This window comes from Phodopus roborovskii, unplaced genomic scaffold, assembly GCF_943737965.1.
Source record: "Phodopus roborovskii unplaced genomic scaffold, PHOROB, whole genome shotgun sequence".
In the NCBI taxonomy this organism is placed as follows: Eukaryota; Metazoa; Chordata; class Mammalia; order Rodentia; family Cricetidae; genus Phodopus; species Phodopus roborovskii.
This window is the reverse complement of record NW_026126481.1, coordinates 95,494-109,097: the sequence shown is the minus strand read 5'-3', so window position 1 is coordinate 109,097 and position 13,604 is coordinate 95,494. Positions and strand designations below refer to the sequence as shown.

The following is a 13,604-nucleotide window of genomic DNA, read 5'->3' as shown; positions in this document are numbered from 1 at the left end:
CTTTAGCAAAAGGAAGTCCTGGGGAGCGTACTTGTCCTTCCATCCTATCAACTGCCTGGGTATGTTTCACTTTCCTGCTATCATTCACTACACTATAATATAAATCATCATGTATTTACCTGGATCCCTAGCTGGCAGCTTAGCAATTCAAGGGCAGCTGAGTTCTTGGTTGTATAAATACAGTGCTTGGCACACAGACATGCAGTAATGGAATGGATGAACAGGTGAGGAAGCAGGACCAAGAATTAAGCTTACAGCACAAAGAAGCCACATCAAACAGATGACACGTCTTAGTCACAGTTCTACTGCTATGAAGAGATGCCATGACCACGGCAGCTCTTGAAAGCATTTATTTGGGGGCTTGCTTACAGCTGCAGAGGTTGTTGGTCCATCATCAACAAGGCGGGGATGGTGAAAACATGCTTGACCATGGAGAAATACCTGAGCACTTTATATCCTCATCTGCAGGCAGACAGAGAGACCACTGGCCCTTGGTATGGGCTTTTGAAACCTGTAATGATACACCTCCTCCAACAAGGCCACACCTTCTAATCCTGCTCAAACATCCCACCAACCAGGGACTGGACATTCAAATATAGGAGGAGCCTATGGGGCCATCCTCATTCAAAGCTCCAGAGACACAAGTTGTTGGTTCCATGTCTCAGAAGTAAACTAAAGTTTGCTGCTGAGTGTGCTATATTTTTACATTTATTAATTTACATTATTAATATTACAAGTGAGCATACTAAATTTCTTTTCTTGAAAATGGATTATATTATGCATAATACTACATTGTTCATGTATTGTACTAGTATAAGTATATAATTCCACTTCACTGTTTATTTCAACTGTACAGAATTCCTGAGTACCTATATTACATTTGAACTACTTTCTTAATGATCTGGTTAATTTCCAAGTTTTCAATATTACAAATAATGCTAAACCAAACTATGCACTACTAGTCTTTCCCTCTCATCCCCATCTCTCTGTGTTTATTAGAGAAAGAGGGAGCAACATGAGGCACTAAAGAACCGCACTACCTTGTATAATCATAAAATGGAATGATTAGAAAGAAAGGATCCTACGGAAGCCATTCACGAATGAATGGAGAGGTGAGTGGAATATGTAAGGCAGACGGAGAGGCTGGGGTGGTGCGTGTTTTTAATCCCAGCACTTGGGAGGCAGAGGCAGGCAAATCTCTGCTGAGTTTGAGGCCAGCCTGATCTACAAAGCAAGTTCCAGGACAGCCAGAGCTGTTATACAAAGAAACCCTGTCTTTGAAAACAAACTAACAACAAAAGAATAGTGTGCTGGACTTCACCTCTGCACTTTGGTGAGTTGTGCCACACATTTACTAAATAAACATACAATAAGCATGGAGTATATGCACAGAGCTGCACACAGTGCTGCTGGCTTGGGCAAAAAATAAAGGGTGACATCTCATTTTCACAGAGCAAGATCTGTAGGGTAGACTTTCGAGGGATTACAGCTGTGTACTGCCATGCTGCCTGCTTCAGGACCCACCCTTTCACCAGGCTGACAGAATCCTTGAAGCCAAGCTTAGTTCTTCACTAAATCAGACTGTAATCCTGGAGTCTGTGACGTGTTCATGGTTAACAGGCAGTGATAGTTTACAATTTACTCTACCCTATGGTTAAATTGTATGTACAAACAACAAGGTCAAAAATGATCACAGGACAGTAAAGTATCCTACTGCAATAGAACTATATTGTTAGAATGAGAGTTAGGGTCTACCTGGATTTTTAATTATGCATGTTAAACCTATTTCCTTTTGTTATGGAAAACTGGGATAAGGATATGGGGCATGACTTCCCTGGAAAATAGCTAATTAGATCTACCTGTGGCCAGATCCTAGTAATACAGCCCTGCTCGGTAATTCTGCATCATCTCGGTTTCCTACCCCGTCTCTAAATCCTAATTACTGTCGCCCAGGAAGTTGTCCATCCATTTTCTGACTCTCCTGACCCTTATACTCACTCTCTCTTTCTTGGCAGACTTGGGGGCTATCTGTTGAAAGCTGCCTTCTCTACCTTGAGCCGTTTCTGCCAAGGCTGAGACTGGCCTTGAACTCAGCTTCTAATTTTACAGTGTTGGGAGTGCTGGGTTGACAGGCATGACTTGTACCTGGTGCCCCGCTTCTCCAGAACACGTTTATCTTTACATTTTCTTTGATAGCATTAAAGAATTTCCCTCTTTACCAGGAAATTACCACTGACTAACAAAAGGATTTTGGACTTCAAATGAAAAAAATCAAATATACAAATCAAAATAAGCCTTATGATAATCCTGCTTCTGGCTTCCTTCTCAAGCCACTGCTTCTCCTCCACCCTGCCTCTGCCTGGTGTGGCTCCTGTCTAGATTGGGCTCCTCCCTGCTGCCTCCCGGTGCACCATCTGTGGTATCCCTGCACCTCCTCCAGGAACACAAACTCCCACCGCCTCCCTCTCCTGACCAAAGGCCCCACGGAAATGATGACCCACCATGGAGGGTGGGATCTGAGGCCTTTCGTCTGTTTTTCATAACCCCCTCCATAAATCTGCCCCCAGCTTGTTGGCTTCTGTGCCCCAAATTTTTCATCTTCCAGAGAACTGGCCTGGCTTTGCTCTGCTCCTCTCCTCTCTCCACAGCCATTCAGCTGTTCGAACACTCCCCATCATAAGGCCAATGTGCACAACACACAGAGCTTTTCTTGCCTTGACCTCCAGAAGGACTGCTCTAGCTTCCTCCAAACCTTGCATGTAACACAGTCCCAGAACTCAGGCTGCAAACAACGCAAGGAGCCTGGAAAGCCAGTGGAATACTGTGCCCTAGAAAAAGAAAGCTTGCATAGCAGACCCCACAGACAATGAACATCTGCCTGTCACCTGAGTATTATTTCATAATGCACAGCCTGGGTCCTTTAAAAAGCAGAGGGTGTTAGCAGAAAGCAATGAGCAATGAAATGGATGATTACAGGAAGCTCCAGAGACATGCAACCCCATAAAGTGAGACTTTGAGGTGATAGTTACCTTCTCTTCCCCTGCGCCTAAAGTGACAGGTTCTCTATACCTGGTTTACGGGTAAGCAACTAACACATGCCCAAAGAGGCTGGAGGTTAACAGGATGCAAAGCAAAGTAACTTCTTACAATAGCTTTTCTTTTCCAACTTAATCATTAAAGCATAAGTGAATGTGCTTTATGTTACTTGCCGAAATGAGGGAGGGAGACACTGTTTAAAAGTAAACTGTCCTGCAGTTTTCATGTTCTGTGGTATCTGAGAGGTCACTGAGAAACCTTCCTCTGCTTCCTCATGCCTATGACCCATGTTATACCAAGGTGTACAGGGAATGGAAAGCAAATGTCGATGCCCTAACAAAGATACAAGAGAATTTACTTTTTGACCTTCTATAACACTTTAGGTAAATAAGCCTCCAGCAAGTCAGGTCACACTTTCTAATCAAAGATCAAGCTGAGACCTATTCTCTACTAGGGGAAGACATTACGAGAACATCCTAGGGAGACTAGATACTTGACTGGAAAGCCTGAAATAACTTGGCCTTCAATTTAGAAAACAGGTAATTAAGGACCTGGGTGGTGGAAGTGATGGAAGTCCACGCTTGCTAATGTTTTAACAAAACTCACAATCAGTAGTGCTTAGGGTTATGATGAGCAAATCTTTACGGATGTTTCAAGTGCAGAATGATGCAGCCACTTGTTCTCCTGTGGTCAGGTGTATGTCTGTCATAAAGTTGATAGTGTCTTCCTCATAGGGGGACTCTAAGTGATTTTTATTTCATTCTTGTTTTTCTGTGTTTTGTTAGAACTTTCTTTTTGGAATGAGCAACCTGCTATGATATTTATAAAAAATAATATATTTCCACCTAGAACAGAAAACCACCTAGACCAGATAAAAATAAATGGGTTTCTAAATTTTATATAGTAAAGTGTGTATCTTGTAACTCATACCCAAGGAGTTTGTCTGCCACATCAGCTTTTCCATTGACTGCTGGCTTGTGACTAAGTTATTTCGAGTGTGTCATTTATGGGTTACATCAAGCCCAGCAGTAAGCGACCCAAGACTGCAACCGGAGTGCCAATGCTTTCCCTGGATCCTCACCAGATCTGTTGGTGAGAAATTGTCAGAATAAATATGGGGCATCCAACATTGCCAGGTCTAACACTCCATTTATCAATGCAGACTAGCAGGAAGGAGGATACAGAAAGAGAATTTACCTAGGGGGAAAAAAACTAATTTCATTGCATGGTTGCCACCACAGCTGAACAAAAGGAATGTAGGTGAAGTCAGATGGTGGTGACACAGCAACCACAGCATCACATGACCAGATCCATCTGACTGAATCGTGTTTCATTCATCTTATGACATATACTGAACCCAACTGTGAATCAGATGCTGTAAACCCTGCTCCTCGCCTCTACCTGCCAGGTGGTTCAGTAGTCGCAGGGTCTAGCTGGTGGAAGACCACTATGGGGTTGCAGATAATCCACTTTCTCTCACAAAGAACTCATGTGTGAGCATCCAGATACCAAAGGCATGTGAGCTGTGTTTTAAACATTACAAAATTCAATTTCAGTTGTCAAATCATACTGTGTAACTTACACATTCAGTGACTTAGGCATACATTTTAGACATTTTTCATGTGCAAAATTAGGGTACTATCTACCTGGCACTTTTGAGGGCATTAGGGGAAAAGCCTGGAGCTGGACTGGGTCCAGAAGCACTTGGAAGGCTGTCTCACTTCCTCCCCTCTTCCTGATTGCTTTAGCTGACCTTCCTTACTTGTAAACACCCTGAAGTCAGGAAGATAAGCTATAATGATTACCAGGGAATGTCCATGTACTTGATTTCAGCAGCATCTACATCCACTGGCCCTTTAGAGCTCTTTCATCTACAAGCTACATGCTGGGTCCAACCAGAGGCCAGGCTGCTGCTGGCCAAGAAATCGTTGGTGGTGGTGATGACGGAGCCTACATCTAGTCTTCAGGTCAAAGACTCCCCTGTATCCTTAAACAATCAACATTTTTTTTTTCCCTCAGAAACCTCTGGACTCTCCTCAAAGGCTTCTCTCTGTCCTATCCCAGACCGTTCTAGAAAGAATTTTAACAACTACTTATTTATTGTCCACTTACTATGCACTAATGTTACTGTAAGTTTATACCTCTATTTTCTCATTCATTCTCATATCAACTATACAGAGAGCACCCTATCATCATCATCTCACTTTCTAGAAGGGGAGCATATTGTTCAGAGTTTAAGTCACTACCTTATTATCCCATGGCTGAAATCCTATTGTTGTATAGGCTATGAAATGCTTCCTCTAATGTTGTTTTCACTTTGCCCCTGGTGGCAAAGCCAGAGCTCACTGACTGAGATGATTCAAGCAACATCACCATTGCCTGGGAGCATGTCAGGAAAGCAAAGCCACAGGCCTGCCACAGGCCCACTGAAATACACATGTGCGGTTCACAAGACCCCTGTGTGATTACACTTACTTTAATAATGTGTCAGACCTGCTGTCTTAGTATTCAAATGTCTCCAGCCCCATATTCAGTTGACTGAACAGTACCTTCTGTGCCTACTAGAAAAGGTCACTCTATTTGTAGATATAATTTGGTCAAAAGAGACTAACGTGCAAAGAAAAAGATAACCCTTCCCTGTGGCTGGGTGCAAACTGTATAAAGTCTCCAGAGACCATGGGTACAGTACACAGATGTGGCTGTTAGATGCTAGTTGACTTAAAAGTCAAATTACCTCTGTTCAGAAGCTGGGCCAATAGGTGCAACAGTCAAAATCCCTAACACTCCTGACTGCATGAGTTAACAGTAAGGTGTTAATTGAACACCCAACTTTAGTGAGCCTCTGACTGGAATTCCACCTACCAAAAAGAATAAAGGGAAGACACATTCCCACATTCCAAATAAGGAGGTGGCTGGGGAAGCACTCTCAATCTCATCCAGCAATACACATCTTGGGCACACAGCAGGAGAATGGCCTTTAAAAAGCAAGTGGAGGAGATTCCACTGGCCTGCTGTATCCGGCACTGTATCTGGTAATCATAGGGTGGAGGAGGGACTTTAGCACCCTGTGCTTCAAGTCCATATTCTGCAGTGTGAACCCTTGTCATATCATGTTGGTGACGGTCAGCAAAGTGCTGCTGTCACTGTGTGCCCTGTCACATGTACCCTGACTATAGGCAGGGCCATTGCTGAAAGGCCAAGATCCAGTCTGTCCTCAGAGCATGAATGGTTCTGCAGCCTGATACAGCTTTCTATGGTTTTGGAGGTAAATCTGACATGAATATTCTTTGTTCCACAGGGAAAATAGAAATAATGGTTGCCCCAAGCACTGCAAATTGTTTCCTTGACTGTGTTATCTGGGTGTAGACAGTTTCTACAATGACTAAGCTCCCAGAACCAAGAGCAGCTATGAGCCTGACCATGAAGTATCTACCTTTCACAATAATTTCAGTTTCTCATTACTTTGAATCATTCTCTTCCTCATCTTCTCCCATCTAGCATGCCAAGGCACTATCGTCTTCACCTTACTTACTAGTTCAAGTTCCAGGGTCAGAAGGAGAGAGGTAATACTGTGGCTTATGTGAACACCAGAGCCACCATGAGCTTCACATCCTCAATGAGCAGAGAGCAGCCTCCAAAGAGATGCTACTGACAATGGGACCCAGGCCCTGGACTGGGGACAGCTGTACCAGCACGCCCACCAGAGCATACCATTCAAAAGCACAATTTCTCATGCACAGGGTCTTGTCAGGAGTCAAGTTAACCTGCTAAGCTCAGTCAGCGGTTTGGAGAGAAACTTCTAAGTAGAATTTTCTCGTGCATCTAGATGTTTCAATACCACTCTTGTTTTCTTTTTAAAATTGGTCTGATAGGTTTCTGTTGATTGGCAGATGGGAAACACTTAGTATATAGGAGCTGAATGGCTGAATAAAAGATCATCCCTCTTACTGGGCAGCATATTCAGCTACTTCATAGATATATAACAGCATTCTTATGACATATTATTAAGTAGGAATTATAATTGCCACTATTATGTCAGTAAAGAAACTGGAATTCAAAGATGACTTTGTAGTACCTTCTCACTTAACCTAAGCTCTCACACTGAGCCATAGAAATGGCCTACTTCCACAAAAGCTGGAGATCTCACAATGAAGAATGAAAATCCAGAAGAACCTGTTCACCTGAGACAGGAAGCAGGAAAGGATTCTGTGAACACATCAGCTAATTTGGGTGCTGCAGAGGAAATGTTAGCCCAAAAGATGCTGCTAAACGGGGAAAATGATTCCCCACTGCACTGAGCTCAGCTTCTACTCTTTTTAAATGAAATGCTAAAAAGGGCAATGAACATGGCCCCATGAATACTAATGAAGGCACAAGGCAAGTTCCATCAACCTTCAGAAGTGATGTAATTGATTTCTTTTAAATGTAATGTTATTAACCTCACAAAAATATAGGACCTTGTACTCAGCCATACATTAACACAAGCTGCACAGTAAACATGCAGAGGCCTCAAGAAAAAGGACACTGTTGTTATACAGAGAATAAACTACAAAAACATTTGTGTTCTGCCTAGGAAGCCTAACCAGTTTAAAAAAAAAAAAAAAAAAAAATGGGGTTTGGGGAGTGGAGGGAAGGAGTGAAGAACAAAGCAAAAAACCCTTTAACTACTTTCAATATATTACAATGAATACAAAGAAGCCAGTCAGATAGGTCAGAGGGTGACAAAGGACACTTTCCACCAAGCCTTATGATCTGAGTTTGATGACTGGGATCCATTCGATGGAAGGAGAGAAGCAATCCCTGCAAGTTGTCGTCAGACCACATATATATGCTATGGCAAGCATGCACTCCCATACAATAAACACATTCTTAAAAAGAAGGGGACGAACACAGATTACAGAAAGGGGTTTTTTAAATTGATAATAAGGGTTGTTAAGAGCATTTGCTACCCAATCATGAACACCAGAAATCAGTTCCCAGCAACCATAACAAGCCACACATTCTATTCTGCAAATGCTTTTAACTCTATCTGAGGTTCCAATGCCTCTTTTTGTGTGTGTGTGTGTGTGTGTGTGTGTGTGGCCTCTGCAAATACAAGGGCAGGTGCTCATGCACTCAAGTGCATGTGTGCACACACAGGAACACCTATACTCACAGAGACATACAAATCTACACATACAAATAAAATAGAGTAACTGATACAGTCACTAGAGACTCAGTATCAATTCAACTCCGCTAGAGAGTCCTGGAGATTTGGGAAAGACTGGTCAATGAACTCAGAAAAAAAGAAACTGACTGAACAAATTGGTCATGAAAAGTTCATCAATTCTTTTATTATTTTTCTGTTTTAAAGAAACCATAAAATTCTCAAAGACTTTCATTAGTAAGATACCAACAACACCCAAAATTTCTGTCTTATTCTGAACTTTGAACACTAAAATCCCCTGCATGAATGTAAATAACATTTTTTATTTATTTACTTTAGTTATTTATGAGACTTAGATAGGAGAAAATACTAAGGAACTAGAGATATTTTCTAAACAAAATCTATTAGTTTTGTCTTTTTTTTTTTTTTTTCTATTTTTTTCCAAGAATGGGCAAAGTTCAAGAAAAGTAGGAGCTTCCCACTGCCATGAGAGTTCTAACCACAGCCTGCCTGTCAGTCTTAAGACAGTGAGATCAGCATGAGGGCAAGTGCTAGAAGGGATTTTAGGTTGTCTAGTCCATCACTTGCTTTAACCTAAGAGAAACTGCTTTAGAGAATTTCAGTTTTCAAAAGCCTATTCTCTTTTAGCACTTTCGGATAAGTAGTGCTGTGCCTCCCTTGGCATCCCACCACAATGGCCGTCACTCGGAGGGTAGCTCCCACAGACACCTCCTACACTCAATCATACTAGCTAAGACATAAAGATGGAAGGTTAGCAGAATCATTCTCTCCATGACAATTTACTGTAGATTGCCTTGACACTCACTGCCAAATTTTTAAAAAGTTTTCACACGCACTATCTTTTGAACTTTAAAACCATCTTATCATTACCTGTCCCTATTAGTTTTTGCCACTGCAACAGCAGCCTACCTCTGCTGCCAAAGCATCACCTGTAGCCAAATGTCTTTCCACTGTCGGCTATGTGACATGTGCACCCTTTAAAAGTGCCCACCAGGCACTTCTGTCTCTTGGGCCTCTTGCCTCTTATTCCTCTCCTTGTCTCTGTTCCTCTCTTCTTCCTCTTGTCTGTCTGCCTCTCTCATGTCCCCACTCTGACCTGGCCTTTCACTCTTCCACTCTCCCACTCCCCAAATAAGCCTCTAATAACTGTGTTGTGTGTGGTATGTTTGCTTATTAGTGGCATATCTTGGCAAAGCCTGCTGAAGGATACCTATTATCGCCTTTCTTTTTATTTATCTTTTCAATGCCACTTTCACATATAAGAAAATTTAGGCCCAACTATCAAGAAACTGACATATCTTCTCAACTATGAAAATCTCAAGATTGCTTAACTTTTCCATGCTTGGAGTCAAATGATGGTATATACTTATCACAGTATACAACTGTTACTGAGTCACCAGCCTCTCTGATCCCTTCCCTATATTGTAACACAGAATTAAATTCAGAATAAGAAATTTTATCTTAGGGAAAATGCTAAGTAAACTCAGAGGGCTTGCATCTACAAAGACTTCACATGTAATTTTGTGTTACAAATTGACTGTGCACTTTTGCAATAGAGATTTGTGAGCTGAGCCAGAATCATTCTCCTTCTTCCACTAGCAGTACCCCACTAGATGTCCCCCAGGACTGTCAATCACACTGACCAGACTTCCTTTCTCTGTCTGAAGACCTAGCAAAGAATTCAAGGGAGGCCAATCTAACGGTTTTCCCAGGAATCTGGAGTGAGTGATGAAAGACTGATTGGCTGGTGTTCACCTCCCCCAAGCCCAGCCATTCAGCTTCTCAGGCCTGCTATGAGCTCACACCCTCAGAAGTTTTCTTCCTACTGCTGTTTCTGCAGCCTGCAATTCTTTGGCTCATCTGACTTTTCAGAAAAACAGATTAAAACATACATCTGTTAGTTCGGTTTATAGGTAGAACTAATAGCTCTATTTATATAGGTAGAAATCCCTACATTGCAATCAGCCCATGATGATTCTGTGAACTAAGAAAATGCCCTTGTGTTGTTGGTTTTGGTTTTATTTGTTTGTAATTTTTTAAAGTAGCATTTTCTTATTCAGTTGATCGAAGGCAGGGATACAGTGATACAGCCTTCAGAATTTTGGCCAATTTTTCTTGGAAAATACCTTTGAGGATCTTGAGGATTTTTGAGTAAATGCAAAAGTTTCAGAATAATTTAAATAGGTTCAATGTGGCACTCTCCATTTTTAATAAATGTGTATGACTAGGAGTATGTATGCATGGGTTGTGGAAGACTGCCAATAAAGTTTAACCTTGAATCAGGGGTTGGAGTTAGAAACTGGCTAATCAGAATTAGCCATAGAGGTTTTGGAAGACCCAGAATACACATAGAGAAACACAGAAAGTAGTAGAGAGGGGCTTAGAAAGATCTGAAGGCCCTTTTGGATCCGAAAGGAGAGAGATGAGAGGTCACTGGTTGCTTCTCCACTGCCGCTTCTCTGATCAATCAGGTTTTTACCCATGTCTGACTCCTCAGTTTTTATTAAATAAAAAAATAATTAGATAAATGCTTCATGCATGCACATATGCAAGAGTATGAAGGTCATAGGACAACCTTGCTATCATTCTCAGGGCCTCTCATTAAGCAGAAGCTTGCCAATTAAGATAGCTGGCTGGCTAATGAGCCTTAAAGACCCTCCTGACTTTGCCTCTCCAATGCTGGGATTGCATGGCTGTGTAACCATGACTCGACATTTTTCACCTGGAGTCTGAGGCATGGACTCAGATCCTCATGATTGCAAGGCAAGAGCTTTAGTGACTGAATCATCCCCTGAACACTATGGAGCTACCTTCCTGGAACATGTTTTCCTTATTCTTAGGCACAAGACAAGTGTTTCACTGACTGAATCACTGCTCCACACACGCACACACTCACCCCTACTAAGCTATCTTCCTGGGACATGTCCTTCCTTATTCTCAGACACCATAGTTCTGGTCATCTTAGTACCCCTCCATTCCAAGTGAAAAGGAAAGACAGATGTCAAAATAACAAAGTCCTCAGATACTCAGGCAAAGGGAACTATAAGTAGACAAATTATCAAATGAGCCTGGTCATCAGAACTTAGAAGACTATGTAAGACTAAACTTAGAAACTATTTAAGGCTGAGACTCCCTTGTCAGAAATGCTTACACCAGAAACATTTTAGAATTCAGGTGTTTTGACTTGGTAACATATGTATATACACAAGTATCTGTCAGATGAAACTTAAATTTAACAAAGTCATTTCCTTTTCATGGTATGTACATAGCATGGTGGAAATTTTACATGGTTTTGGGGTTTTGTTTTTGTTTATTTGTTTGTTCGTTTAAGTAATTTTACTGAATTTACATAAGGGGCCAGCAAGAAGACTCAGCAAGTAAAGGCACTTGTCATTTTTACTGGCAAACTGGCAAACCCTTAGGACTCACTTGTTAGGGAAAGAGACTAGTCCCTGCAAGCTATCTATCCTTTGCCCTCCAGAAAGGCACCATAACATTTGAGATCTTAGATTTTTCAAATCAGGGATACTTAAAATATAGAACAAAAGGAAAGATGGAATTGTAGCACAAGGTGAGTCCTTAAATGTCATTTCATGTAAACATACCAAATTGGGTACTTTTCTCTTGCAGAGACTGGCAATGAGACAGATTATAAATACTTTTACACTGTCTGATACCCTGACTTGACAGTTCAAAGAAATCACAAATCAGCTGCAATGGGATATCAGGATCCGTGCCTGGAGTGCTCTACTTAATGAGCAAAAGCCTCAGCTTTGTTTCTGACATATTGTAGGGGGAAAATATTACCAAAGAGCATGCTTGCTTCCTGCAAGGTACCCTGCAATCTGACTGAGGAGATAATGTATGAACATATAAAACGACTACAATAGTAACACAAGAATACCACCAATTGTCAAATCCAGACCTTCTTCTCCAAGCTGTAATTCCATAGCCATGTTAACTCAGAAGCAGTGGGCTGCTTCCTTTTTATTAACAACCAAATTCTAGAGCAAGACAGAGAATGTAATCAAAAGAGCGTACCTGTGTAAGATCATGGAAATCCACTCTTTTAGAAAGCATTAAATAATGAAGTAATCTCAGGGTTGAACACTTTGCATAAGTCCTTTATCATTAGCTATGAACACTTGTATTCAGAGAAAGGACAAGTTGGTATTTATAAATAAACAACTCTAGATCAGTATGTTTTCAAATGAAATCCTAAAACATGTGTTCATTCAACTTAAGGAGGTTAGAAGCAGCTCACCAATATAAAAACAAGCTTGTTTAGGACAGAACTCCCAAAGACAAGATACCTATACTCAAGGAAAAACTAATCTTGGTCTGGTAGAAGTGTGCAACTTACTGCAATTTATTACAAGCTGCTTCCTGAGTTTGGAATCCTTAGAATAGAGTAAAGCTTATAAAAAGATACGCAGTGCTATACCATCTGGTCCACAGCTTCTTCCATAGCCAGAAAAAACTTCCCATTCAATGAAGTAACACTTAGTCAATATCAAAAGAAATTCCAATAGTGTGGCATTCCGAAAGCTAGAACCAATTTTGCAACTGTGAACAATTTCCTACTATCAAACAGGCCAGATAGTTGGTTGGGTTATCTTTTGCTTTATAGCATATACAAACCAATAAGGTGGATAGAGAAAGACACTCAAACATGGACCTCTGGCTTCCATAAGGAAGCACTTAGGCATCCATGCATACAGAGGGGAGGCATAGGGGGAGAGGACCATAGGAAAGGAGAGGAGATGGGGGGGGGGGGGGGCACAGCACAGGAAGGAAGGAGAGGGGAATGAGTGCATTTCTAACACCGACTGTGCATTCTAGAAGTGCTAAGACACCATTCATGAACCCCTCTGCCAAATGTCCCAATGAGTTCACATACCTTATTGTGTTCATACTTGTACGGGATCTTGAGAGTGTCCATAGCTCTGATCATGGCCTGCATGGCTGTGAAGATATTCTGATACACCAGTTTGGTGAAGCCCCTCTTGTCTTCATCAGAGTATCCGGACCCATGGATGATCCTCATCTGCTTGATGAAGGTACTCTTGCCGCTCTCTCCTGTCCCTGGAATGAAAATGGTAGCAGCACATTAGATCACAACTACACAACTGCCTAGATTTCACAGACCCGAAAAGACCTGCTGAGAGAAGCAGCCATACAAAATCTAAATACCACCTACAGAGGACACTTGTCCATTTCAAAGGCAAATGAGCTCAAACTATTCACATCTTAGGAAACACCTGAGCATAAATCTACCAAACACCACTTGTAACCCAACAACTCTGAGAAATAAGTGCAACTTCATCACAGGAAAAGAACTGAAACTTGACAAATCCCTCTCCCTGGGCATATCTGAAATGCATCAGGCACTCTGGAAATG

At 41.6% G+C, this 13,604-nt stretch overlaps 1 protein-coding gene across 1 annotated transcript in view; it reads right to left on the bottom strand.

The window, feature by feature from the left end:
• LOC127229038 (guanine nucleotide-binding protein G(q) subunit alpha) overlaps window positions 1-13,288 on the bottom strand; it is a 137,779-nt gene extending 124,491 nt beyond the window's left edge. The window contains exon 1 of the mRNA XM_051194056.1: window positions 13,104-13,288. Coding sequence (XP_051050013.1) covers window positions 13,104-13,250 — 147 coding nt within the window. The 5' untranslated portion in view covers window positions 13,251-13,288. The remainder of the gene's footprint in view (window positions 1-13,103) is intronic.
• Window positions 13,289-13,604: the final 316 nt, after the last annotated feature.